This window comes from Ciconia boyciana, chromosome 12 (assembly GCF_034638445.1).
Source record: "Ciconia boyciana chromosome 12, ASM3463844v1, whole genome shotgun sequence".
Classification (NCBI taxonomy): Eukaryota; Metazoa; Chordata; class Aves; order Ciconiiformes; family Ciconiidae; genus Ciconia; species Ciconia boyciana.
The window spans coordinates 23,268,175-23,296,133 of NC_132945.1; the positions used below are offsets into that span (position 1 = coordinate 23,268,175).

At 53.6% G+C, this 27,959-nt stretch overlaps 1 protein-coding gene across 1 annotated transcript; it reads left to right on the forward strand.

Moving 5' to 3' along the window:
- Window positions 1-27,118, forward strand: LOC140658446 (Krueppel-like factor 5). Its single transcript, XM_072876885.1, has 5 exons — window positions 1-165; window positions 15,392-15,439; window positions 18,529-19,432; window positions 22,270-22,329; window positions 25,753-27,118. The coding sequence occupies exons 1-5, from the start codon at window positions 1-3 to the stop codon at window positions 25,929-25,931; spliced, it is 1,356 nt and encodes a 451-aa protein (XP_072732986.1). The 3' UTR covers window positions 25,932-27,118.
- The last annotated feature ends 841 nt before the right edge of the window (window positions 27,119-27,959 follow it).

A 27,959-nucleotide genomic window follows, 5' to 3' on the forward strand; every position in this document is an offset into this window, starting at 1 on the left:
ATGAGCAGCGGGCTGGTGCTGCACACCCCGCTCCCCGAGGACACCTCGGCATTTACGCCGCTGAAGCCCGTCACCATGTCGGGGGAACCCAGCGAAGACGCCCCTGTCTTTGAGGACATCAAACCCCCCGCCCGGCCCCTGGAAAACCCGCCCGACCTGGCGCAGGTAAGGCGGAGGCCGGCGGTTTGCCGTGGGGCAGCGGGAAGGGGCCAGCTTCGCCCTCTCAGGTGCATGGAGGCTGCTAATGCCCCCTGCAAACGCAAGCGTGGATTTTGACTTAATTCTGCTTTGTTTTTCCGCTCTTTGCTAAAACACCTCCGTTGCTTTGTACGCTCGTGCTTCCCCCTCCGCCGGATTTTCTCTTGGGCGTGTTGGGTTTCATTTTCTTTTTTTTTTCCTCCTGCTTTTCTTCAAAACACCCTGTCGCCCGTTTTGGGGGAGAGCCTGGGTTTCGCTCACTCCTCGCAGCCGGGGCTTGGTCCTTCTCCCCCAGTGCCGGCAGGTGAGGGGGTGCCGAGGGGCTCCGCACCGCCGCTGGCTCACTGGGAAGGACGTGGGCAATGGGATCGCTGTGTCTGTGCATGATGGGGGGGGAACGGGAGGTTATTTTCTATTTTATTTTGTTATATTTATTTTTTCCACCGCCACGGCGGGGAAGGAATGCTCCTTGAAATTCCCCGTCAGCGTCCCCCCCGCGCGCGCCAGAGATAAAGACCCGGATAAGCGGCTTTGGGGCGTAGCTGCACGCGTGCCCCTCTTGCACGCGTGCCCCTCTTGCACGCCCGTCCCTGTCCTGGGCCACGGCAGAAGCACGTTCAAGCCCTGCTGCCCACCCCAGGCAAGGGGGCAAGGCTCCTTGCTGGCGTTTTGGGTGATGGACCCCTCGTCCCACCATGAAGAGCCTTCAGCCGCTCTTCCTGGTGGGAAAGGGGGTGAGCCAGGCCTGCACCCACCCTTCTGCCACGACTTCGGCCCCTTTTCCCCCCGGAGGAATGGGGCGAGCTGGGGTGTGGGGTGCCCGGCACTGCCAGCGGCTAATGATTAACCCCGCACCCCGCGTCCCCAGCGCCATTTTGATCGGGACGGGAGGGCAGCTCCGGCCCCTCGCTCCACGGCCGCTCCACAGGGACCCCCTCATCCTGGCCGCTGTTTCTCTGGGGACCCCCGGGAGGGCATCCCCATGGTGGGCGGCTATGGTTCAGCACGGGGTAGGGGCTGGGGCTGTGTCTCCACTGCCCGCTTCCCCTCTCCCGGCGGCACTGATGCCCCAAGGGCCAGTTTTGTGGCTCTGTCCTTCAGAGGGAGGTGGCGAGATGAAGGCAGCGTCTCCATTGCCGTATTTCCATGTGATGCCCTGGTGATCCGGCATCCACAGCGGCCGTGAGCGGTGGTTGTGGATGTGGGGGTCAAAATGGGGGGAGAGGGCCATGCAGCACCCTCCTCCTTCCCCTGCAGTGGTCCCGGCTCGGCGCCTCTCCCCATAACTCCGGGGCTGTCGGAGCCCCTGCTCCTCCGTGCTGGGTTTGGGTGGGTTATCTGAAGTCGGAGGGTCGGGTGGTGGCTCTTCAGAAAGGTGTGGGTTATCTCTGGGGCCCGTCCTCGGTGCGAAAGGGCGGCAGCTCCCTGTTTGCTCTGGGGGGAGGGTGAGGTTTGCTTTCTCTCCCCCTTCGTAACCCCGGCTGCCGGGTGGGATTAGGCAGCAGGGCTGGTGCTCGCCCCACACCTTGGCCATGGCCGTGGGGGGCGGATGGGCAGCAGGGCCTCCTGGCTTTGGCCGGCCCCGTGCCACCTCCCGTCCTCCTCGTGGGGGACGTCGGGATGCAGAGCCCACCCGTGGTTGGAAACACCTTCATCCCACGACGCCATCCTTGCTGCCCTTCAGAGGGACGAGGGGTTTCTCACCCCGGTTCCATCCCTGGGGCAACGCCACCCCACCGCCGGTTTGCTCCGGGGTGGAGGCAGCCAAGGGTGGGCCCCGGGGTGGCCGATCAGAGATGTCATCCCTTTGCCACAAGACCATCCTTTGAGGACAATGGAGTCCCTGGGGTGGAGGCTGGAAAACTGCAGGGCTGGAGCTGAGCACCAGCTCACCCGTGCTCCGTGCATCACCCGCTCAGCCCCCAACGGCCACGTCGGGACTTCTTTGCAAACCCACCCGGGGTGAAGCGTTATGGGTGGCAAAACCCTGACAGCCCAGGCTGGACCCCACATCTCCCGGGGAGGATTTTTCTGTGTGTTGGCCCCCTTTCTCTTAACGAATGCCAAAGGCTGCGGTGGTTGTAGAAGAGATGCTGAAGAAGCTGCCGTAGCTGGAGGGTGGAAAAGCTGGATGGCTGCACGTCTGGGAAACCCTTTGCTCCGGGAGGGTGTTTACCAGAGCAGTTTGACAAGACTTATGGAAAAGGCTGTGACCTGTCAGAGCTCCAGCACTGGCTATCGCCCACGGGGAATTTCCTGCTGCTCCAGCTCTCCCGACTTCTGTCTCGCTGATCTCCGGCAAAGAAAGGAGCAAACTCACAGCTAATCTCTTTATCTCGCTGGCTGCAAAGTTGTGTGTGTCCCCCCCGGCCCCAAATCACTTTTCAAACAAGAGTGGAAGGTGGGAGCTATTTGCTGTCGAAAATTTTATTCAGTCTGAGTCAGGTGGAAATAGATCCTTTGTGGAGTTTACGATTAGTTTTTCCCTTTTCTCTGCCTTTCCAGCGGCCCTGCCCCAAATTAAAAAACAAACAGAAAGAGAAAAGAGGAGAGAAAAGGGCTTGGGAGAGAAAAGCACTTTTCCTTTCTGATTTGAGTCAGATTGGCCAGAAAGAGAATTTTCCCCTTTAAATCTCAAGAGGCCGATGCTAGAAGGAAGGTAAAAAATAAAAATAAATGAAACCAAAAGCAAGGCATGACCAGGGAATCATTTCAGAAGAGGAGGAGACGTTTCCTTTGCGTGGCTGTCGGGTACCCCCGATGAGCAAGGGGGCTGGGGGAGCACCGGGGCCCATCTGCTGCTTGTCAGATGGATGACTCTGTCCCTCTGGGCTGGGCTTGACCTCACGGTAGATGAGCTACCCCATTGCCAAGTCCTCTAAGCCACCCCATCCCTCCGGGGCCTCCTGGAGCCACCTGGGGCTTTATGGTCTCCCTTGGGTGCAAGTGTGGTCCTCAGCGGTGCAAGCCCCATCCCTGGGCAGAGAGCTGCGGTGATGGAAAGTGAGATGGTGAGAACAGACCCAGGTTTTCATGATCCTGGAGATGTTTCTAGCAGGAAGATCTCCAGCGTGGTCGGGAAGGAGATGGCACTTACCCTGCTCCCTGCCCAACACGTGCAGGACAGAAGCTGGCTCCTAATGGGCTTTCCTGCAGTTGTGAGGAGAACGAGGTGCTGGTGAGGTGGAAGGGGTGGCCCGTGCTCGTCTCCATGGTTGGGTTTGCTACAATTAAGAGGTGGGGAGAATGGGGGTTCTTGGGGGCGTCAGCCCTGCCACCGCCTGCCAGGTGCCATTGCCCGTCCTCAAGGATTCGGGGAAGGCAGTGCCTGTCTCAGTGGGTCGTACCGGCCGTGAATTCAGAGCTGCTGTCTGATGTTGGGGGGTCACTTAGGTTTGCAAGTTGCAAAGTTGCAAGTTTGGGTTTGCGTTGAGTGAGGTCAGGACCCGGCGAAGATGCTGCTGGGAAGAGAGAGGGACAAAACCCACAGCCTGTCCCCTGGTTTAACCCCTTGCCTACCTGTATCAGGAGCCTCAAGGGCAGTTGTGTTGAGGCTGGTGAGCACCCAGTGGGGACAGAGGCTGTCATGGGTGACGAGGAAGATCCTGGTGAGTGTGGCTGGGGATAGCCCCAAGCCAGCTCGTCCTTCATTGCCTCCCTTTCCTTGGGTGGGCTATGCTGCTGCAAGCTGAGAAGCGGTAGCAAACAGCTCCCCTTGTGTCCTCTAAGCCCAGTTCCTACCCCACAGGCAGTTTCTCACCCCTGTGCTTGGCGCACCTCCCTTCTGCCCTGCCCGAGGGCTGGGCGGGGGGCTCGCATAGGAAGAAAACAGCTCCAGCATCTGGGAGGTGCTTGAACAGATTAGATGGTATCAGGATGGTGCTGTTCCCAGAGAGCTCTTCCTGGAGCTTCAGGTCCTCAGTACCCTCAGTACCTCAGCAAAGGGCATTTCCCAGACCCCTTCAACGGAGTGGACATAGGTGCTGTGGTGTTCCTCTGACTTTATTCTGGCAGGGATCTTGCGTCTGGTATCACAGGAGAAGCTGGGCCAAGCATTTTTAGGTGTGCTCCAGCTTTATGGACAATGCAGGAGCTGTGTCAATCCTGCTCTGTCCCTGCAGGGCCCTGTGTGCTGTGTCCTGCATCTCATGGGTCTGAGCACCTTTGGCCACATCCTTGCCATGAGTGTGGCTGCGCTGGGGTGATGACTAGATGGTGGCTCTCTCTTGGACCAGGGATGGGCTTTCCTGCTCCCCGGTGGTCCAGCATCTTGCACAGTCCAGTCGGAACCTGGGTTATGGATCTTGCTCATACAGATGTGGTTTGCATTGGGACGAGGAAGGAGTCCTGCTCCACTTTATGTATTAGTAGAGATGTAGAAGTCCACAGCACAGCTGTCAAGGAGCGATTCATTTCCTTGGGCTGTCAGGAGTTGCATGCAATGAATGAATTCAGCTTTTCTGCAGGGAAAGGGGAGATGGTAGCTTTGGAGTTTTGCTCTGGGCCTGTAATGAGATGTTGACAGCTTGTTGTGGCTGGGAGTACCTGAGCCCGGGCATCTTTCTGCAGTTTAATGTCACTCCTTGGATGCCCAGAGGGGACTGAAAATATTGTGTCCTCTCCCGGGGTCCTCCTTTTGCCCAGCACACACAGGAGAAGAAGGTCACACTGCTGAATGTGGCCCCAGGTATGGGGACACCACAGACACAAGCTCAACAGGGCAGTGTCTGTTTTCCAAGCTGTGCCCATGTTTGAGGACAGGCTTTGAGCTCGCGGTGTTGCAGTGTGAAGGTACTCCCCTGCCTATCTCCGCCGGATCGTGACGGTGCAAGGGGACTACGCGGGCTTTGCACCGCCACGTGTCGGACCAGCCGTGATTCACAACCCTGGCAGGAGCCGTGTGCTACCTTTAGTCCTCACCCATCCTTTACTCCACCAGCTGAGCGAGGACCTGAGCTCAGGCCTCTGCCAGGATCCCACATTTACAACTGTGCAAACAGGCGTGGAAATGGAGCAGGCTGGCGTGATCTGCCCAGGATTCAGACTCAGCCCCTTCTTCCTCTTTCTGAGCTGCTCAGGCCATGTAATGTGCTTTTGTGGGCAGCGTGAAGTCGTGGTTCTTCACTCCCTCTTGGGTGGCAGGGATGTTCTGCCCTCTGGGATCCTGCTGGCTTTGCAGAAGGGTTCAAAAGTGTCCATGCATTCCACAGAAGTGTGCAAAATGCTGTGCAAAATTCATTTTCAAAGGGTGCCAGCAGCCTGTGCAGGCTCGAGGGGTGTGCAGAAACAGATTGGTGATACAGAGATGTCACGTTAAAGGCTGGGTTGGAGGAACGGGCTCACTTGATCCGTCTCAGCACAAGTCAAGATGGTGGCAGCTGGTGCGGCGGAGCCCTGCGTGGCCTCTGGCTAGAGGGATCTCAGGAGGGAGGGATCCTTTCAGGCTATTTTGCTTTGGGATCAGCTGAAGGCTGATGCTTTCAGGACCAGCCCGCAGATTTGCAAGTCTGATGAGCTTGCTGTCTGGCAGGTGTCTGCAGGGCCATGAGAAATTAAGCTAGAGTCCTCAGAAGGGATGAATTTGTCCCTCTACTCTTGCAGGAAGACCCTGAGGGGCAGTCTCCAGGCAGGATGCCTGCCTGCCGCAGCCCTGTGTCAGGGTGGTGGGCTCCCTGCAGATCAGATCCTGTTGTGGGAGCAGGTCCGAAGTCAGCAGGGAGCTTGCTACTGCTCAGCAGGCTTTGGACAAAACCGGTGTTACCGGAGAGCCAAAGACCGGGAAATCTGGGGGATCTCAGCCACCACGTTTGTTATTTTATTTTTCTTAATCCCCCAAACCCACAGACTTCCCCGTGTGTGTGCGGGTGCCCACGCAAGCGCTGCTGGAAGCAGACGAGGCGTAGGATGAAACGGCTTGGCCGAACTTTGAGCTCGTTGGAGCACAATGGCTTTGTCCGGGTGGTACAAAGGCTGATTGTTCTGCCTGGGGGAAGTTTGGCTCGGCAAGGTGGGGAGCGAGAGAAAGGGACAGTGCCGAGAAAGAAAAAGATTACAGGTGTGCTGTTCCTTTTCCTCCTGCACAGCCCTCGCTGGAACCTGTTTTCCACTTGCTGACATGGGAGAGGTTGCAAATTAGCGAGAAAAGCATGTTGTTGGGTTGGTTGTTTTTTTTTTTTGAACACTGAAAAGGCAGGTATTTAAGGGAGGAAATGAGCAGGCGACACCGACTCCATAATAAATGCAACGGATTTCCCTTTATCGCTCTTCCTGAATAGTCTGTGGGAAGCAAACACAGTCATCTGAAATTACTCACGAAGGTCTAGGGTAGTGCATTTCTGGCCGGTGCATCATCAACTGTGAATTTTCCCCTCTCAAACCTGTTTGGTCAGCTACCTACGCTATTTTGTTCTCGTTCCCTGGTCCAGTGAGTTCTTTTATCTAACCCATCCACTGCAAATAATCACACTTACGACCGTCTTGTTAGCTGAGCCCCTTGATTAGAATATTTGCTTTTCTTGTGCTCCATTGGTGAATTACATGAGTCACAGGGTACCGTTGGTGTTTGGGGATTGGATAACTAATGTTTACAATTCAGATGTTCTCAGAACTTGAGCTAGCATGAAAACTCTCAAAAAACCCCCATGGGCTGTTTACCACATCAAAGAGGTTCAGCCCCTTCCAAGCTCAGATTGAAACTCAAACAAAGAATCTTTCATTAAGTTCAGAAATGCTCGGAGAATTCTTTGAAAATTATTATTTTAAAATTTTTTTTTAATGCGATGGGGACCTTCAAGTTTCCACCAAGGACAGGATTTGCAAGTATTAAAATGCATGTAATTGACCTTGCTCTTTGTAGTATTTCCAGTACAAGCAGGAGAAGAGAATGGCAAGAAATTGGTCCCAGTATAGCTGGTCCAAAAACACAGGTACTTATCACTTGCAGGAGAAAAGAATATTATCCATCCCTTATCACGTCCATCACATCTAAGGCAACTTGTTTCATGAATCTGAACCCATCCTGGAGAGGGCAGAGATATGTGGGTACCTACTCACCAGCCAATCCAGCCCATCATTTTAATGTTGCCTGTACAACACCATCATTTTCCATTTTGCTGCTCCTCAAGGACAGTTTAGGGAGCTGAACCCAGGAGTGGCTGAATATATTCAAATGAAAATCCTTCTCGCAATGAATAGAAGGTTTGGTGGTGTTCTCTAAAATGTGGAAATGACCCAAGTTTGTTAAATTGAATGGAAAAATTGGGGCATCTCCCCTTCCCAACTGATCATTCAAAATTCTGTTGTTTTAGGACATAACGTTTCATTCTGAGCAACTTTCAATATTTGGTGTTTTTGTGGTTCTGCGTTGTGCTTTTGGGAGAACTCAAAATCATTAGCTTGGCTGACTGTTTGACATCACCTCTGGGACACGATGAGTGTCATAGGCCCCGCGTTTCCCAGGGGCTGGCAAACCCCAGGCTCCAAAATGCTCTGGCTGGAGCTTCTGCAGGGCTCAGCGCCTTCTCCACGGGAACTGTCAATTGCGGGTTATCGGCCTGTGCCATAATTGGTTGCCCTTCATTACCAGCAATTGACAATTCACTTCTATATAGGGAAAATGTGGAAAGAGAGGGTTTAAGCTGAGGGAACGGATCTTGAGGAAACTCTTGGAGGCTTTCTGCTCTCAGGTTAACAGAAGGACCCTCCTAGCTGCACAGATGCTAGGAAATACATAGGGTAGCATGCATGGCAGAAGGGGCTGCAGCAGGTGGACCTGCTCCAACGTCCCCCTTGGTCCCTGATTCTGGCAGTATCTTCTTGGCCTTGTACTGTGCTAGGTACTGTGCAAGCCTGGAAGAAAGAAGTTGGCCCAAAGATCTACTCACTCAAACACAATGTTTTCACCTGCCTTAAGGTTTGTTTTGTTTTGTTTTGCTAACTGGTTTGGTGAGGAAGTTGAGGGCCACAAGGACGGGATTTGCTGTCCGCATGTGAAACCTGACCTTACTTCTCCCAGACGTGCCTGGGGTATTGGGTCTGCCTTGCGCGTTGTACTGGGAAGAACAGACTTTTTGGCCTGTTTTATCGCTTGCTGAATGCCAGGAGGACTTCACAAGCCCCAGCAAGCAGCGGATGATTCACTCCGCCTTTGTCAGACCCTGCCCTGGGAATGTGCTGCTTTTCTTCTGATCAGAGGAGGTGAGGTGATGAGTGTGAGCTTTTAGATGGTTTGAGTGAGGCAGAATGAATCCCACCCATAACCCAGCTGGGGAAGCTCCCTATGAGCTCTAACAGCCTCTCCCATGTCACACTCTGTTCAGGACCCATGGCACGGATGTGTAACCAGAGGGGAGCTGGAAGGCTCAAGGACAAGCCCAGTGTCCTATGGCCATGCAATAGCTAGAAACAGGTGGATAAATTTGTCCGGGTCATCCTGGGGAATGGTGACATCTGAGAGCCTCCATCTGCTCAGATCCAGGGGAGAGGGGGTGCTGGAACAGAGGCTGCAACTGAGGAGAAATGGAGCTGCAGGTGGGCCTGCTTCTAGTGATGGTACCAGCAGGGGCTGCACGGCTACCCAAATTCAACTTTTGATTGTATGCATGCATAAACCAGGGGAACGCTTGAGTTCCTGCATGTTTTGGCTGGGGCTGAAGTAGCTCCAAGCCTCCTGATCTTCCAGGAGTTGAAATAACATTAGATCGTTTCATCTTTCCAGAAAAAACATCCCAATAGCTGTACCAGCTCACAACAAAAGTCTACCCAGCTCAGCCTCCCGCCTCCAACAGTGGGTGCCCACTTAGCTTGATGGAAAACCTCCAGTTGGCTTTGATGGGCTTGACCCCAGCCTTTGCTGAGCAAGAGCAGCTTAGAAATAGAAAGCTGCATATGAAGGCACGACTCCCTTAAGTCCTCGTGTCCTCCCTTCCCACACTTTAAGAGAGCTGCCCTTCTGCTGGGGCAGAGCAGGGAGCAATGGGTGAGGAGAGAGGGCTGTCCCCGTTTCCCCACCTGCCTTCAGGCTCCATCCAGTGCCGAGGCTGTGTGTGGTAGGTCTGCAAAAGGCGAAACCAGTGTGGAGATACTCTAATGTCAACCTGGGACCCACCACCCCAGTCTAGACCTGCCTAAGGCCAGAGGGGCTGAATGGCCACTGTGTTCAGTAAGGCCAGAGATGGTGCAGCTGGGACAGACCTTTCTCCAAGCTCAGTGCCTCCAAGGTCTACACTGACAGTTATTTTTCAGTCCATTCATGGCTTTATTGTTTCAAAGGTTTCTGCTTGCTCTCCTAAAGCCCGCTAGAGTCTGGCTGCTCCAAACAGCTCCTCTTCCAGGCACTTGACCTTGGAGTTGGATGAGGGTGTTTTTCCTGGTTTCTTTGGCCTTTGGGGTTGCTGACTGTAGTGGCATGATTTCTGTGATAAATAACCAAGGTAGATTGCCTCTGAGTGAGTCTTTATCAGTTGTCGGAGGAAAGGAATAGCAAACAGAGTCAGCAAGTCTGGTGGAAATGTTGCTGCTTACTGGCTCAGCCAGAGGCCAGCCAACCTCCCAGCTGCCCACATCTGCCCTGATGGTGACTCTTGGCCTCAAGGAAATTCCTTGTTTCTGAGAGGTGATAATTACCTTGGGTAGTCCAAACACAAGGGCAGAAAAGAATACCAGAATAACCCTCCAGAGCAGTGTGGCTCAGCTCCTGGGCCATCATCCATGAGCTGCTGGCAGAAACCTGGAGAAAGGGTTTCTCTTTGTGGCCTTGTCCAGCTCCAGGAGCTGCTCTTGCAAGTGGAAAGGTGTGAAAGCTTCAAGATGGAAAGCTCCAAGATGGAAAGATTATCCCAGAGGTGGGATAATCACCTCTGGCAGTCTCCTCCATGGACTCCAGAGAGAGCTTGCACAGAGACTTCAGCTTAGATGCTCACTTTCCAGGTAGCCAAAGGCAGTGAAGATGAATCTCGCCCCGCTGCATGTAATGCAGACACAGCTGAATGCTCCGAGGGCAGCACTAGTTTCTTGGAGTTGCTCCTAACCTCTCTGAGATAGAGCAAGCAGAGGAGCCCACCCCAGGCCTTCTGCAGGCCAGCACCCACCTACATAAGCACAGAGTTCGGCTCTGCTGCCTGCAATGGTGCTTTCCTATTTACAGCAGCCACACATTTGGCCCTGTGTGTACTTGAAAGGAAGAGCCCCCGGGGGTTTCTTTGCTAATCCCGTTTTGCAGAGAGTTCCAGAAGACTTGAGGAACAAACAGAAAATAATGTCGATCGAGGTCAATATCAAAACCAAATGATCAGAGAAACAAATATTTACTCAGGTCAATATTTAACTAGGAGACAATAAATGCTGATATTGAACCAAATCTGTATATAAATACGGTCTATTTATAACGTGTCCCTTTAAAGGGGTACTGCCAGGTACTTGCCATGGTTTTTGATTGATGATTATCCTCCCCATTGTTTGCCGATTCCCTTGGAGGCTGGAGTTTCACGCAGGTGCATGTATGAGAAAGAGGCTGTACTGCGTAATCCCAGGGCCCGGACAACAGGCGCAATGGTTGTCCCACGCATGCCTGTGCTCAGGGAGGGTCCCTCGCCCCGAGGAGGGGCCCCCCTTGCACCTGGAGTGGGTGCTCTGCCGTTCCTCCATCCCTCAAACCCCCACATCATGGGGCTGTGCTGCTGGCTGTGACCTGCACGGGCGAAGCTGGCGTTTTGCTTGCACCCCTCTCCCGAAAGCTCTTTGCGTCAGTGACCAAGCACAGCATTGTGGCTGGGGCTGGCTGTAAGCAAGAGCCTGCGACCCAGCTGGGAAGGGGGAAAGCGGGTTTGATGCCTCCCAGCATTGCAGAGCAGGATGGGGGGGCTGCAGCCAGGCAGGGGCTAGCGCAGGGCTCGAAGCTGCCAAGTACTGAAGAAACTCCCCCCCTTCCAAGTCCTCTCCCCCCCAACCGCTCCCTCTGCCAACTTTACAAGCTCATTGCCTGTTTAGCAAACATTGATTTCTCTCCTTGTTCTCTGCTGCTGCCCGTGTGGTGACAACATCTGATGTTTCTATGGCGGTTTGTTATTTATCAACTTCAGATTAGAAAGCGTTTAATCATGGGAAATACACGTCCCGCCTCCTGCCTCGACAGCCTGCAGTGCCTAGCACTCTTCTAACGATGCTCACGGTTAATCGCTGGCAAAATGGCATGGTTGGCTCAAGCGACGTTTTTTTTTTCTGCGTCCTCCCATGAAATGTTTGTCTTGGACTCTGCATTTATTGATCGATGTCCTGATAACATTTCACCCTGCCTTTGACGATATCTGAAAGAGGGATAGAGGTCTCTGAGGCAGGAGGTTCCTGCAGGATTTATGAAAATTGGCAGATGGTAGAGGGGAAAGACTCATGTCAGTGCCTATTAGCCACAGGAGAATCCACTCTGGAGGAAGCTGGGGGAAGCAGGGCTTCATTGTCTGCTTTCTTCATCGAGCAACTGGCTTGCAGGGCTGGGTTTTTACTGATTTCACAGTGCTGGGTGCTTCACTACATACAGCTCTTTCAGAGGCTGCTGAGGTTATCTTGCACTCCAGGGAATTTGGGTCACCAGGTCCCAGGTTCGGATGTGCCAGTGCTGAGTGTAACCCGGTCCTGCTGGTCCAGTGACACAAACTGGTGTCCAATGGCCTTGTCTGGAGTGGACGAAGTGCTCACTTGAACCCCTTTCCTTTTCCTGCTTCTTTTTTTTTGGCTTGCTTTTCTCTGGCAAGTTGAAAAGACCCTCCTTCGTGGCCAGAAATAGATACTATGACCTGGATGGGAAAACACGACAGGAGTTCAGTGCTTTTATTGTATGAAAGGCTATTCTTATTGGCTTTCCCTTCCTGGCCAAACCAAAGATCCCAGTTTGGACACCTCTAAACTCACAGAAGTTTTGCTGATGTCTGCTTGGCCTGTATTTCCCCTTTGCTCACTTTTTGCCTGAGCTAGTGACCTATGGCTCCTATGATGGCTGCTGGAGCCCTGGTCAATGCAGTTGGTGGAGTCCGGGGCATGCCTGCCTCCAGACCTTGTATCTCATCCTCGTCTCCGGTGACTGCAATGATGGCATTGCTAGTGACTACAGGGGAAACTGGGCCACTGAACCCTTGAAAGACCTAGTGGCTCTTCAGCTAGAAGGTCCTGGAGTCTTTCTCCATCAAGTCACGGTGGGTATCTCTGTTGCAGTATTGAGATGAACTGAGCTCCCTGGCTATGTGATAAGTTCAGTCCTCCTCAAAAAGGCAAGAAAATAGTTAATTCCCTGCCTGTGGCTGGCAGACAGGGAGGAAGGGATGGGCTGAACATTCCAGGTCATTGCTGTCTCATGTGAGCCCACCACAGTGTCCTCAGCTGCCCTCTCTGGAGCCGCCCCAGGCAGGGCTGCAGCCTGTCACCAGGAGCCACTGGGGCTGGCTGAGGAGTCTGCAGAGACCCAGCATCTATGGGGTTTCCTCCTGGTGGGGCCCGCTTTGCCCTCAGTTGCTTCCTTTGTATTTGTGCTGCTTACCATGGCAGGTCTGGAATGCAGATGGCTGGCAGAGCAGAGGGTTTTCTTGGTCTCCTGGTGTGGTTGACCCCAAAATGAGGGATCCGGCAGCTGGACCACCACTTGCAGGCTCAAGTGTTACCTGCAAAGGAGCTTGGCTGAAGGATGCAGGTGCTTCTGAAGCTGTTTTTTCCAGTTGATGGGGGTGATGGGACACAGCTTTCAACCCCAAAACCCCGGTAGCTCTGACCTGGAGATTTCATGTTTAAGCATCTCCTCATGCTTCCAGGCATGAAGACCACGTGGAGACCAGTGGCTCCCCGGGGATGGCAGCTCTCAGCATTCCCAGCCTGTTTGGCACCTCTCAAGGCCATACGGTTCTGTGGTCTATCATGGCCTCCCAAGGAATATCCTCCGTTTAGATGCAACTCCCAGAATATGAACACCCCAAAAATGGGAAAACTGAGTCCATTGAGTTGTTTTTCCTGGTTTTCTGTGAGAGAGAGGGAAGCCTGGGCTGGTTTCTAGCCCTTGCTGGTCTGCAGCCCTGACCAGCCTGACAATGTGTGCATGACCCCAAACTGGGAGGGCGAGAAAAGGCTTTACCACAATCTTGTTGAACTGGAGAAATGGTAGAGGTTAGGGTGAAACCTAGGGGTTGTGGAAGAGAAAATGGGCACACTGGAAGCAAGCAGGCAGCAGCAGCTGCAAGAGAAGGATGTGGAATGAGAATGGGCACAGGCTGACACTGAACCCACAGAAGGGCGATAAATACTGTTTTGGGATTTGGAGATAACTCTTCCCCTTAACTTGGTGCTGGAGGACTGTAGCCTATTTCAGGCACTGACCTTGGAGAAAGGGTCTGGGTGAGAGGTGTGAGAAGAGCCCTCAGCCCTCTGTGGAAAGCTGGGGGGAATCAAGGCAAGAGAAGAGAGGTGTGCAGGACATTTGCCAGCACGCTGTAGTGCATACGGGGAATGATAAAGGAGATTTAAGTCCTGGCAAAGTCTTTCCACCTTGGAGATTGCTAAGCACAGGAATGGGCTAGCTGAAGGCAAACTGCAGAGAAGGTCCCTGGGGACCCCACTGCCAGGGGTCCTGTGCCTGAAGAGGTGGGATTCCCCCAAGTCCTCTGTAGGAGCCTGGCAGTGGTGTGATGCTGAAAGCTTCACCTCGGAAGGGCTGGATCTAGCTTGCGGTGCTGCCACAGTTCTGCCCGGAAGCACGGTTCGTCCGAGCCCTGGTGGCATGGCTGCGGCTCTTCCTGGGGAAAGCTTCTCATATCCTTGCTCTTGCAGATGCCATGGCCCATGGCATGGGGAGCCTGTTAGATGTTGGGCAGAGGAGTTGTGCCTGAGGCCCAGGGCATGCAGCTGAGCATGGGGTCTCCTGGCTAGCACAGCACCTTGTGGTGGGTGCCATTTCCAGGGAAGGGGGGCTGGGGCTTGGCACAGCCCCAGCCCCCCAGCTCTGCACCAAAAAAAACCCCCTCATGCGCATGACTTGCGTTGAGTGAGTGTTGCGGGCTCAGCCCTTGACACCTGCTCCGGTGGTTTCCAGCCTGTTCCCAGGACACAGCACGAACATTTCTGCCTACCCTAAGGTAGCCTTTGTAGATGGGAGCCCCATGGGAACTGGGAGAACTTACTGGTTTGACTGGGCTGGAAATCTCTGAAGGCCTTTGCGCCTCAAAATGCCTCAAAGCCTCCTCTGGAAAGCTCTGTATTTCTCAGCTCTCTTTTCTTTCCCCGTGAGAAGCCCAGAGTTCACCAAACCTTGCAGCCAGGCCGAGCTGCTACCCAGATTCACCAAGAGGCCGTCCTCCTTGGGCAAGCTCCAAACGCCGCGGCAGATCCCGCTCTGCCTCTCGGCGAGGATTAAGACATAAAAACAGAGAGTGGCTATGTGAGCTGGGAACCGAGTCCCTGCCCATCCCCGCAGCGGGCTGCTCTGTCCCTCCTCCCACCCCCCTCCGGGACAGGTGATGTTAAACAGGAAAGAAAGACCAAAAAAAAAAAAAAAAAGAAATCCCTGTTAGTGAACAGAGAGAAGGGGATGTCAAGGCACAGCTGGCTCCACTCACACCTCTGGACAGGAGGAAAATGGAGGTCATCCCTGCGCAGGCTGGGCGCGCTGAGCCCTTGCTTCCTCTTCCTGCGGCCTCCGAACCCCCGTCCCTGTTTCTGCAGGAGAAGCCTGGGTCTGGGGGGCCTGCGGGAGGCGGGCGGCATCTCCTGTGCCATGGCCCCGGGGCGGGGGGCCGAGGGGGTCCCCCACCAGGCCCGGGCAGCCAGGACACGAACATGGCTGCCGCCCAGCCCTCCCCACAGCGGGGCTGGCCACGCCCACAAAGGGGCATCGCTCCGCCCCCTCGCCGCTGGTCCTCCCGGCCTGCAGGTGGCGACGCAGAGGCAGGGGCTGCTCTGGCCTCCTGCTGCCTCCCGACCGACGGCCGGCAACCGTCGTCCGCCTCCATGTCGGGGGGTGCCGGGCGGGAGGAGGTGCTGGTGATGGCGGCGGGGACCTGCCCGCTGACGGGGTGGGCAGCTTGAGGCCCTGGGGGCTGTGAGGGGCTGGGGAGGGGGGCGGTGAGGCCCTCCATGGCCGGGGGTGGTTGGGGAGGCCTGTGGGGGGCGGCTGGGCCCCGGGGGAGACCGCCCCACTAACCCAGCCCTGTCTGCCCCACAGCTGCACCCTATGAGGATGGAACAGCGGATGCCGCCGCTCATTCTCGAGGTGAAGCGCTTTCCTCATTCCTCCGTCTGCATGCTTCTGCCCCCTTGGTGAGAGGTACCGCTAAAGCCCCTAAGGGATTGAGCTGGGACTTCAGCCCACCCACCCAGCCCCAGCGCAGGCCAGCCAGATCCACTGGCGAGGACATGGCAGCACCTCCGCTCCCTCTTTCCACCCCCGCTTCCACCCCGCTGCATTCCTCCTGCTCATGGTGTCTCCATCTGTGCAAGCCACCTGGGCGCCAGTGTAGCTGTCTCCTTTGTGGCTTGTGTGTCTCCATTAACTGGGTCCCCACCGACCATGAAAGGAGCCGTGAGTGACAGCCAGATAGAGACACCTGCATTCGGGACACTTGAGTTGGATCCCACCCAGACACGTCAGCGCTTAGTCATCCCAGTTGTGCTGACCGTGGGCGGAGGAGTGGGTTTTGGGTAGAGCTTGGGAAATGGCTTGGTATTAGGTGTCAGCACCCAGCGTGAGCAGTGCTGGAGTGGACTAGGGTTGCTAGGTGTTTCTGGGCCACAAACAAGCAAAGTGCCCCTTTCTCCCTCTTCGGAGGACGCTGGGGCCCTCGGGGTCGTGTGGGACCTGTGACACAATCAGCAGCATTATGACAGTCTGGATTCCAGCAGGGTGGGGCCCTCACCGTCCCAGTCCTGCACGCACCAGTGGGGCTGCAGCTACGGACAGGGCTGGTAGCCTTTCCTGTCCGGTGAAAGCCCATCGCTTTTGCTCTGCTGACCAGCTGCCCCTTAACACCTTTCCCCAGGACGCTGGGGCTGCTCAGGATCAGAAGTGGATTTATCAGGCTTTAATGGAATGACAGGAAGAAGACTTTGCTCTGCAGGTAGGGGTGGTTATGAGGGAAAAGGAGGCTGGGAGACACTGAACATGGGGGCAGGCAGCGGACAGGAGGACTCTGGCTGAGAATGCAGGTTTTGGATCTGAAATTAGGGCCCTCCATGCCCTTCTACATTTAATATACCTCCCTGGTCACCTGCCATAGAAGGACCCACTGGAGTTGTGGGGGGGAGACCTTCCCTTGGGAACTGAAGGTGAGAAAGTTAAGTGCCAGAGATAAGGGAAGTGTAGAAGTAAATGGCATCCAACACCTTCCCCCTGCCCCCACTCCTGGCAAGTGGGTCATTTCATTGCTCAGGTATGTACGGCATTCGGAGCCTCTGGTACTACCTAGAGCAAGCTGACTCCCAAGGGTAACAGTAATATGCCGGTGTGGGCGCGCAGGGCAGGAGCACGCAGGGTTCAGCTCCAAAGCTTTGGCGGGGTTCTCCCTCGGGCGGGAACCCAAGCTGGACACTGCCGGGGGGAGCAGAGAGGAAATCAGGATTTTAGACCAGTCTGCAAGGACTGAGTTGAGGGTCTCCGATTCTCTTCCCTGCCTCCTGCTGAAGCCTTAGCTTTAGGGTATGTCTGAGCACGGGTTTCCTCACTGGAGCACGGAGGGGGGTGTTGGTGGAGGCAGCGCTGTGTTGAGCAGAGGCGGTTAGATGAGGATGTGACACACAGTGAGCTTGTAGTGCCAACATATAGCTTCCTTTAATGAGGGCAGGGACTTTTCAGGGCCTGCACATTCAATGAGGACGGAGAGGATTTACAGCACAGTGCGTACACACGCCAGCGCAGCGAGCACAGCGTAGAAAACACAGTCCCAATGCAGTGTGCTTGGTTCCAGTGCAGCGTAGCACTTCCAAGTCCAGCTGCTCGGAGCTTCTAGCCGTGTAGAAGAGGGTATATTTGTGGCACATACCTGTATTTGGGTGGAAGCCAGCTTACCCATGCGTTGCCAGTATGGCTTGCAGAGGTGCAAAGGCTCTGAATTAGCTGGAAGCACAGGTGACATGTTTCGCTGGAAAGGGCGAGGAAATCTCTTGGGTCCTGTCCAGCTTTGTTAAGAGCAATGAAGTTGCAGCCGGGATGACTTTGGCCCATTGCACTCCAGTGACATAGTTCAGAGCTATAAAACCCTCGGCTCAAGCATGCAGGGTGTGGGGCGAGATCAGCTTGCTCTCCTGAAGTGCGCTGTAGGCTCTGCCAGGGAAACCTGGTGGTTTTGCCAGCTCCTCTACATATGAATGAGTCTACAAGGGCTTTGCAATGAGCTTGACACATGGATAACCACATAATTAAATGCTGTAGCTTTCTAGAAGAGCATTAGTGCTGGTATCTTTAACCACAAAGAGCAGAACTTGAGTCATCAAATGCCAGGGGATGAGTTTCCTAGCGGATTGCTCCATCAGGTTGCTGAATTATTGGGCCTGGATCCAGTGGGATGCCGCATCAGACGTGAACCAGGAGGGGAAGAACCCTGGCAAGCGGTGATTGTCTGAGCTAGAGGTCCTATTAGCTTGGAGGACCCAAACTTGTAAAAACAGCTCTACAAAACTAGAACTAAACCAAAGGTTAGGTGAGGGCTGAGTCACTTTACCAAGACAAGACAGTAATAGTATGCCTGGCAGCTTCCATTTTAGGCTCACAGTGCACTGAGTTAGTGGCAACATCGCTTAGATTTCTAGGGCTATAGCCCAAATTATTCTCAATTAATTAAAGATACTGTCCTAGAATATTCTCACTTAATTAAAGATATTGTCCTAGAATAAAATGCAATACATCCCAGGCTGTCGAGGTTAAAGGAGACCAGAGTCAACGTGTCTAATTTGGGCTGCAGATCCAACGTGCCCAAAGCGTGAGGCTGATGGGAGCAGAGTTTCTGATTTCATCCCGTTTCTAGTGTTAAATTCTATTGTTTGTGTGACCGAAGCTTTGTACCTAAAGCTTGGCTCTTCTTTATCAGGCTATATTTCTCTCATAACTGCACCCTCTGCCTAGCTTATCCTTTGTTATCAGCGCAGATGGGTAGGAGGGAAGTGGGCCAGAGGACAGTGATTCACTCCTGGGGAGTCTGTGGCTGAGTCAGCGACTGAAGCTAATCACCTCAGCCTGTGACTCCTGGGCTGTTCTTGCTGCTCTCTTGATTTCCTGCTAGCTTAAGTACTTGTTGAACACTGGACTCCCACCACCAGTGTGTCAAGGTCACTCTTCACAAGTTCTCTTGTCTGTATTTTTTGCCATAGGCACGGTCTGAAATGGATAAGTACCTTTCAAACGAGGTGCCACCCATCCCAATGATACCAGACAAGAAGTACCGCCGGGAGAGTGCCTCAGTGGTGGATGAGTTCTTCTCCACAGAGAAGCCCACTTCTACGCCGTACAGCGTGAACATCAATGTGATTCTGCCAGACACGACGCACCTGCGCACTGGACTTTACCGGCCACCCAAACCCATGACGCCATTCCCACAGATCAAAACAGAGCCTGGCACCAGCTTCGCCCAGCCCTGCTCTTCTGCCTCTGGCTCCACACAGACCCTGCCCGACTTCACCAGTGTCTTCAGCATGCCCCAGTCAGTGGCAGTGAACAACATCTTCATCAAGCAGGAGATGCCCTCTGAGATCCCCTTATCCACCAATCCACAGCAATCCCAGCTTTACCAGATGCCTCTTGGCAACGGAAGCGCTGACATTCCCACTCTGACGTCCTCCTCCAACAGCACCACAGCCATCAACAGTCTCAGTGGTGTCACCATGTCCACAGGTAACACCATGTCCAGTGTGGTCCACAGACCTGTCCAGCCAGGAGGGCCGGTTAAGCAGTACCCACACGTCTCCCAGGGACAGGGAAACTTCAATATCTCAGGGCAGTTCTACGCTGTTCCAGGGGTGAACCTGCCCCCTTCACCCCCCAACTCACAGCCTGGCAGCCCAGAAAATCAACCCGAGCTCATCAACACTATCTCTCCCCCGCCATCCTATGAAGCCACTTTTGGACTGAAGTTGGTCCAGTCATCCCAGGTCCCCCCGGTCCCCAATGGCCTTGGGACCCTCTCCCAAGGGCACATTGTCATGCAGCCCCCCAAATACAACAGACGCAACAACCCTGAGCTGGAGAAAAGGAGAATCCATCACTGCAATTACCCAGGTATGCTCATGGTTGATGTACTGGCTTGGCGCTGGGGGGGGGGAACCTCTTCTTGACACACTGAGGCTGGGGGCTACCTTGCGCCTCTGCGGGAGTTTAATCTGAAATCACTTTGTCTGCATGATGAAGGGACCTATGGAGCTGGGTGGAGAGCCCCAGGGAAGTGGGGTTCCTACCGCCACCAAGGGAGTAGAAGAGGTCGATCCTGCCTGCGTTAGCCGATGCCTTTTCTCTCCCCTTCCCTTTCCTCTTTGCACTCTGGCAAAAGCAAGCCTGGCTCTGAGAGGCAGAGAGCTCCTGCAAAGCACAGGGATGCTCCTGGAAATCTGCTGCCTTAGCTGCCCGTTTCCCTCTGGTCTTGCCTAACCTTGAGCAGCCGCATGCTCTCTGCAGGTGAAACCATGCTGGCTTTCTCACTGACCTTTCCTTTCCCACTCTCCCATAACAAGTGGCAAACCATTGATTAATTTCCATAAGCAGCCTTTATGGTCTTTCTCCGTAGCCCCAGTTCTCTTCTTCCAAAGAGACAATGAGCTGAATATCTCTGCGTCATATCCTTCAGTGGCTTCATGTACTGCATCAGGATGGTGTGGAAAGGCATTTCGGGGTAATGATCAGCCCAGAGCTGAAGCTGTTCCCTGCGTGTCACCGCACTGCAGGAGCATGTCCATCTAAAGACCTGTAACACCTTGGCAGGAGGAGATCTTGCAGGGCTTCCTGCACTGTGCACAGAGCTTGTGGGACTCACAGCTGCAAACTCTCACTCATGCCGCGCGGGAGAGAAGCAATCGTGTCCCTAGTGAGAAACCCCAGTGACACCAGCGTGAGGGCTTGAAAATCACCAGTCCTTGTGCAGGGACACACACCTCCCACTTCCTGGGCTGAGCCCCAGCCGTCGAGCTGTTGGGGATTAGCAAATGGTTTTCCCATGGGGGTGTGTGAACTGGGAAAGTAATTTCCTAACTGCCTCCTGCAAGATTTATGTGCTCTTTCTGTGGTACAAGAGTGGCTGTAGTAGGTCAGCCCAGAGGCCTGTCTAGCCCAGATCCTGCCTCCAGCAGCGACCCGAGGAAGTATATAAGAATAGGATATGTTTAGAGAGATCTGTTTGTGCGTACACCTTCCCACCCTCTGGCAACCTGCAGATTAGGGAGTTTCTGAGCCAGAAGCTGCACCCATGCTTTTGTGGTTAACAGCTTGTGCTGAATTTTTTACCTTCTGGAGGTCACGGTGGGAGACAGATTAAGGGTGTAAGCGGACCACTGCTCTGAGACAAACCCCTCTGCTCCTGTCAGAACTGGTCAGAGCAAGAGTCTCATCCTGCAGGATGCATTGCCAAGGCAAAGCTCACCTGTTTTCAGCAGGATTTTGGCCTGCATAGGAAGGCAGGAACGCATCTGTGGTGCAAAAAACCCCCAAACAATCTGCGCTGAATAAACACTGGGTGGCTCGGTAGTGTGTACGTGGAGAGACGGGGGGGGCTGCTTCTAATCCTTCACACTGAGGTTCAGCTGGAGGTGAAACCAGTCAGGACTGATGGCGGGGCAGCGGGTCTTACTGATGTGGTCTGCATGAGGAAGCAACAGGAGGCATGCCGAATTCACACTGGTAACTGGATGAACAGGGGAGACCTGTTTGCAAAGCCCCGATCCAAGTTTCCAGGTGCTGGCCCCAGCACTTTTTCCTCTGCGTGCTCATGGGGAAATGAAGCTCGGCCGTGCCCTGCTCTGGCTTCTCTGTGCTGCTCCCTCTGGGTTCGGAAACTGCTCTGGGTGCTCGGCTGGCTTTGTTTCTGTGCCCAGCAGGGAGGCAGCCCTTGGTCTCATGCATACTCCTCTCTCTCTCCTGAGCATGAGGGACCTCCGAGGCTTCAGAACATCAGAAGCAAAATTGAACTGGGTCACCAACCCTTATCCCTCCTGCCATGGCGAGGGGAAAGGCAGGTAGCTGCTCCTGCACCTCCTGAGCAGGACAGGACGGAGAGCTGATCTCCTGCAAGAGGCTTCTTTAGGCTGTGTGGAAACACTGCAACGAAAAATACGACTATGTTGCTTATGCAGGTCATAAAAATTTGAATTCATATTTTAATATACTTGTCAAAACACAATGAAGCAGGGCCATAAAGGCAGCATGAGAAGCTTTTCTAAACTTTATCTAACTGAAATGAGGAACTAGCAATGATTCATTTTGAGACGCCTGGTGTTGAAACTTTTGGCAAAGTCACGGTGTTTCTCTTAAGAGCCTTTCTTTGATTAAACCTGTTGTTGCTGATCTTCTGAAAAAACTTCCCACTGGCTTTATTCTGGATCCTGAAAGCCAAGCTGCGGCTCCACAGTGTACCTGGCGTTTCCTGCTTCCTGGAACATTTTCACCACATCTGCTGGGGCTGGGACTATTACAAAACACATCTTCCCCCTAGCCTTGCGGTAGTGATATCAGTTTCGTCTGGAAGCCAGAAAGACAAACGGCAGCACAAAGCCAGTAGCTAACGGTGGTGAATTTGATGTTTTCATCCTGCCTCGAAGACCTGGTTGAGGAAGGGGGGGATTTGAAAGTCTGTGCCTGACTCTTCCCCTCTGCCCCTAATTCCCAGCACAATGCCCATGGGGGTCAGGATTGTGTGGCAAAAGATGGAGTGTTGTAAAGGTCTGTCTGTCTTGGAGAACAAATGCTCTTTAGTTACTGCTGAAACAAAACGGGTATACCCAGGCTTATTTGCATAGTTACCCAGAGTGCTTTTCAGGCCTGCTCTGTCCCTAACCTCAAATATAAATGTTGTGGGTTTGTTTGAGCAAGGGCCCCTTTCTCACAAGGAAGTTGTGTCTTTTCTTTTGCAGGTTGCTCAAAAGTTTATACCAAGAGCTCCCACCTGAAGGCACATCAGAGGACTCACACAGGTAAGAGCACCACATCACCGGGAAGCTCTGCCAGCCTACGCTTCTTATACTGTGCCTGTTAATGGCGGTGATAGTGCAGCTGAGTTGATTACCTTAGTCTAGGGTGGTTATTGGGGTAAGGAGCGCAGTTAAGTCTATCGATGTTAATGCTAAAAAAAGTCCAATGGTTGCACTGGTTTATAGTGCCTGTACACTGCGGTGTGCACTCGCTTGCCTTCTGGAGGGATCGTCTAGAATTTAGGAGAACTCTTGGAGGCTCTGGAGTCGCTGGATCGGGAGGAGGAGCTGCCCCCAAAACCTCTATCACTCTGAGCTCTTCCTTTGAGATCTCCCAAAATCCTAGCCAGGTCTGATCCTGCTTAGCCTACAGAAAGATTGCGTAAAGGCATGTGGTGCATATATATGACCTTTGAGGAGACAAGGGCTGTCCCTTTTGTGTCAAGCGCCCCTGTGGTTCCCAAGGAGAGGAAGGAACCCCTCGTATCTCCTTGTGTACCAGCCACACAGACCGCTGGCGCCCAGTGCTTGTCCCCTTAGCAGCTGCCAGTGGTGTATCACTGGAGCTGCCGAATATACGTACAGAAGGGCTCCGAATACACGTACAGAAGGGCTGTGCCCTCATTCCCGAGGGCAAAGGTGCCGTGGGCTGCCCTTGCTGCTGTAAGCAGGGTCACTAGCACAGAGGAGCTCCCACCAGTCCCACCACAGCCAACTTCCCCAGGGTAAACCTAGCTCAGTGGCACTTGTGCATTCAAGCACAGGTCTTCTCATTAAAGCATTTATTATACCTGAAACTTTATCAGATCCCCAGGTAGTCCAGGAACCATCAGTGCCCTCATAAATCTCTTTTATAGAAGGGCTGATCTTTACTGAAAGCAATTAAGCTGGCCCAGAGTTCACTTTTCTTTTTTATTAACAACGAACAAAACCCATCCTGAGGCTGGGAATCAGTTCTTGCACTTGGCTCTGTTCCGTTTTCATCTTATCAGTCCTTCGAACAAGCCAGCAAAGAATTTTTCTTTGTGCATGAGGTACAATATTTTTTTGGCAGGGCCTGGGTAGGAACAGGCTGGAGAACAACACGGAAGGGGTGGAAGAAAGGCACAGGAAGGACATTGTCCCGGCTCCGAGAGCTGGGTGGTGATAAGCATTTGTCACAACAGCAGTCTGTATTCAGGGCTACACTAGGGCTCTCGCTTTAAAATTAAATATCTCTTTTCCCCTTCCGTTCGGAGCACAAGTCTTAGCTCTGTGCCCAGAGAGGCGACCATCCGAGACATGTACTGCCCTTACCAGTCACAATATAAAGATGTATCCAGGCAAATGGGTGGTTTTTGAACCCAATAAAATGCAGTCATTTTTCCAGGTTTCCCAGTAACTGGGCTGGAAGTCCAAGTGCGTTTGCCTCCTCCCACTTCATTTCCTGTAAGAGGGAAGGACAGAGAGGCGAAGGAGGACATGACCTGAGTAGTCAATAAAACTGGTGGTGGTGTGGGGCAGGTAAAAAGAAGGGAATCCAAAACAGAGAGCCATATGCAGGCAGGCTCAGGGTGTCTGCGTCCAATTTTTGAAGCCTCATGTCTTGCTTTTGAGGCCTCAGCCTCGCTGAGCACGGCACTGGAGCTGCAACGGCAGGGCCTGTCCCAACTCCTGCTAGCTAAGTACGCTCGATGCCATTTCAGCGCCATCACTTGAAGGGTTAATAACACCCTTTCTCTCGATTCCTCGCCTGATGGCAGCTGGGCTGGGAAGTACATGATCTCCAAGATCTTTTCTTGTGGTTTGCCCGTTGCTATGGGCCGGGCTGTATTCATCTCCTGGAGACACCATTCATTTCCTGGGTGCCATTGTGAGATTAAATATATAACCTGGTGGCTGCTCACCCGCCTCCCGGGGGCTGGGAATGCCAGTTTGGGTCCTTTGTTTGAGCTTGCCCTGCCGTGCTGTCCTGGGAGATGGAGCCAGCTCGTGGGACAATGGAAAGCATTTTGTTTCTATCCTGGAGATCAACCTGTTATTGTTTGAAACTAAAGGGCCTTGGTAGGGTTGACCCAGCCAGGTGACCGGGCTGGGACAATGTCTGTGGCTGCACAGTGCAAATCCCACCTTTGTCTTAGCATGCTAACGCAAACCTGGAGATCCCCGGCGTGCCGTAAAACATCCAGCGTCCTGCTTGTAAATTGACTTTAAGTTCTCTATTTACCTGAGCCATAAAAAATACACCTCTCTCCTCCTCATGGTGCAGAGCCCAGGGGCTTTTTGGGGAGCAGGATGTGGTCTTGGTGCCCTGTCTCCTCCAGGTTCACGTGTCTGTGCTTTCAGATTTTGCCTGGTGTGCACAAGACACTGTAGATCTTGCTGTGGCTGAATGTTTTCTGTTTCCTGGCCAAATACACCGCCTGCCTAGCACACAGGCTGCGGGGAGGAACAGCCGTTCACTGGGAAACATGTCAGAGCACGACACACATGCCTGTGCATGCATGCTGCATGTGTACGTGCATTCATGCCGCGATGGTGTGCTCAGCAATTGGCTGATGAAACGGTAAATATTTGAGGTCAGGAAAGTCAGCACATTCCCCTGAACTCTGCCTGCTTGTTCAGGCTGTTAAGAGCAAGGGCTAATATTTGAGAGCACCACACCCATGCGTGGAGAGGGCTGCAGCCAGGGTTCAGCTCTGCAACCTGGGCACGCAGGGAGTTGGAAGCGGGCACGGGCTTTTCCAGCCCAGTTCCCAGCTGGCTGAGAGGTGGCACAATGTAATTGATTTCAGTTTGGGAATAGGTGTGTATGGGTGGGAGGGGGGAGAGGGCAGAGGCATTACGTCACCCAAATGCTCTGAAGAAAACACAATGTTTTGTGTACGGAGAGCTGCTGCAGGGCTGAACTTTGAGGCGGAGAGCGTTAGATGGTGGTTTCAAAGATGTGAGGCTTTGAGGAGAATTTATATGGCATAATCCCCTTCTTCCTCCTGATGCCCCCCACACCTGTATGAGCAGGAACACCTTCCATAGGAATTTTTGGCTTTTTAGTTAAAAAAAAAAAAAAGAACTCAGAAAATTTTTTAGCCAGAAATGCTCCAAAACCCGGCAGGAACTTGAACAGCACTATAAACCAAGCCTAGAAAGCAAAGCAGGGGGGGACACATGGACAAGACCTGGTTACTCCAGCTCAGCAGTTTATGGTCCCTTGGTGGCTATGGGCTGTGTACAGCAAGCGAACCCTGGTAGCGTAAAGCATCAGCGTGGCCACGAGCCCTGTTCTGCAGCGGGGCAGCCCTGGGTGCCCTCCAGGGCCTCCCAAGGAGGACGGGCATCTCTGAGAGGACGGGATGGGTGTTTGGGAGTCCGGGCAGATGCATGGCTGCGTAGGCTCTTGCGTGGTGGTGCTGTGCTGTGCCTGTGACCTGTGGCTCTTCCCCGCAGGTGAGAAGCCCTATAAATGCACCTGGGAAGGCTGTGACTGGCGCTTTGCCCGCTCCGACGAGCTGACCCGGCACTACCGGAAGCACACGGGCGCCAAGCCCTTCAAGTGCCTAGCCTGCGGCCGGTGCTTCTCCCGCTCCGACCATCTGGCTCTCCACATGAAGCGGCACCAGAACTAGGAGCCGCCTTCTTTTGCCACTTCTCCAGGAGCAGCTGAAACTCTTTTCTTTTCTGAGGGGCCTCTCCTCTTCTCATACATAGGAACAAACCCATGCTGTGATCAACTGGCAGGGCAGAGGTGGCGGGCAAGCCCTCTCTGCAAGCCCTGTCCCCAACTGTTTCTGGTTTTAAAAGAAATCTCATTAAAAAAGAGTTATAATTACAGACCGATCTCATGACGAGGCTCCTGGCAGCACTGGGGCGATGGACCTTGGATTCCAAAGGGCTTTATTCCAGCAAACCTGCTATTTATTTGCCACTCAGGAGCAACTGTCCTTCGTGTCTCAAGCTCTTTGGGATTTTTTTTTACCCCTTTCAGGTGCCTTCGGTGAGCCCGAGGAGGGCTGTGACGGGTTGGCAGCCTGGCTGTGCGTGAGGGGTCTTACTTCAAACAGTCGGTGCAATCCTCTTGGACTGCCCCATGGCGTGGCCGTGGATGTGGCACCTCTGACATGCGAGAACAGGAGCACGTGCCCAGGGCTGTTTGGGTTGACAATCCCAGTCTCTGTGGGGGCGTAGAAGAAAGGGCCTATGACATACTCACCTGACGTGCCTTCAAGCAAGGGACAGCACAAAAGCAGATGACAAAAGCCATCATCTGTGTCCTGTTGAGCCTGCCTGTGTTTTCCTGGCAGCCAGCTCACTCAGGGCTGTGAATATCTGCCCTGCTTGGCCAGGTTTTTTGGTTGTGTCCTTAGCATTTCTGCTTCCAAGATGAATTTTGACTTCAGGTGTCTCTGGGACAACTAGTGTGGGTCTTGAAGCCATCCAGGGGACTGAAAAAAAGCCACTGATAAAGCTCTGGTTTCCCAGAATACACTGTGCCTTTCTCCAAAAAGCACTGGGCAGGCTCTGCTCATGCCTTGAACATGCACAGAAGGAATCAGTCATTGCCAATCACACCGGTCTTTTGCTGTTGCCATTTCATCACGTTCAGACAGAAAAGAAAAAAAAGAAAAAAGCATCTTTGAAACAAATTCCAATAAATCCTACTGTTCAGATTGTAATCATGTTACCTACCTCACAGGTTCAACGCCTTGGGCGCCGTAAGGCACCTTCCCTCTTGTTCCGTGGCGTGCCGTGACGCGTGGGGCACATCAGCCATTCTTCAAAATCTACAGGGGGTTAAACTTAGGCAGAAAAGGAACCAGGCCATGCCAGTTTAGACAGCAGCCGTGCAGGTAATAAATAAATCAGGAACAAATAATGGGCGCAGTGTGTTCAACAGAATATTGATTTCCCCCACCCCGTCCTCTTCTTTTATTCTTCCTCAAGCAAACTTAAGTAACGCGCAGCCTGATGCGCGTCTGCAGCGTGAACTGAAAGGCCACGCTGAACCGTAGCATCTTCAGGCGGTGGAAATTTGAAGGCCATCCCTCTCTGCTATTGCCCACCTGCATGTTAGCGGAAAACCATGGCTGGGTTCCTGGTTGTCCTTTGCCTTGGATCGCAGCTGCAGCGCACGTGGCTGGTCTGGCGTGACAGGAGAGGAGGGCAGGAAGGATTTTGGGGGGGTGCACGGTGTGGTGTAGGCTTTGGGGTGGATGAGGTGCCTGGGGCTGGTGGTGCAGCGCTGCAGTGAGCCCTTCGTGTGGCTCTTTGGCAAGAAACCTCCTCCTTTCTCCGTGCCACCAGGGAGGGTGGGAATGGAGGGCTGAAGTCAGGCCACTGAATTGCTAGGAGCTGGCTTGGGTGACTTTCCCCGAGGGTGCGTGGGAAGGGCTTTCCAGACCTCAGCACTAGGGCCTTTGCCTGGCTGGAGGGTTTGGTGATGGCACCCTCTTGACACTGTGTTCAAGTGAGGGTTGGAGAGTCTGGCTCATAAATCAGCTTTTGTGTATGTCCTCCACATCCTTTTTCCAACTCTTTCATTGCTTGTCATCGCAGCTTGCTGGGGATCGGTGGGTGCTGGAGCCAATGGCCTCGTTTGCCATCTACCTTGTTGGCTTTGGGGTCTGGCTTCTCTTCAGGGCACAGAGCAGGACCTT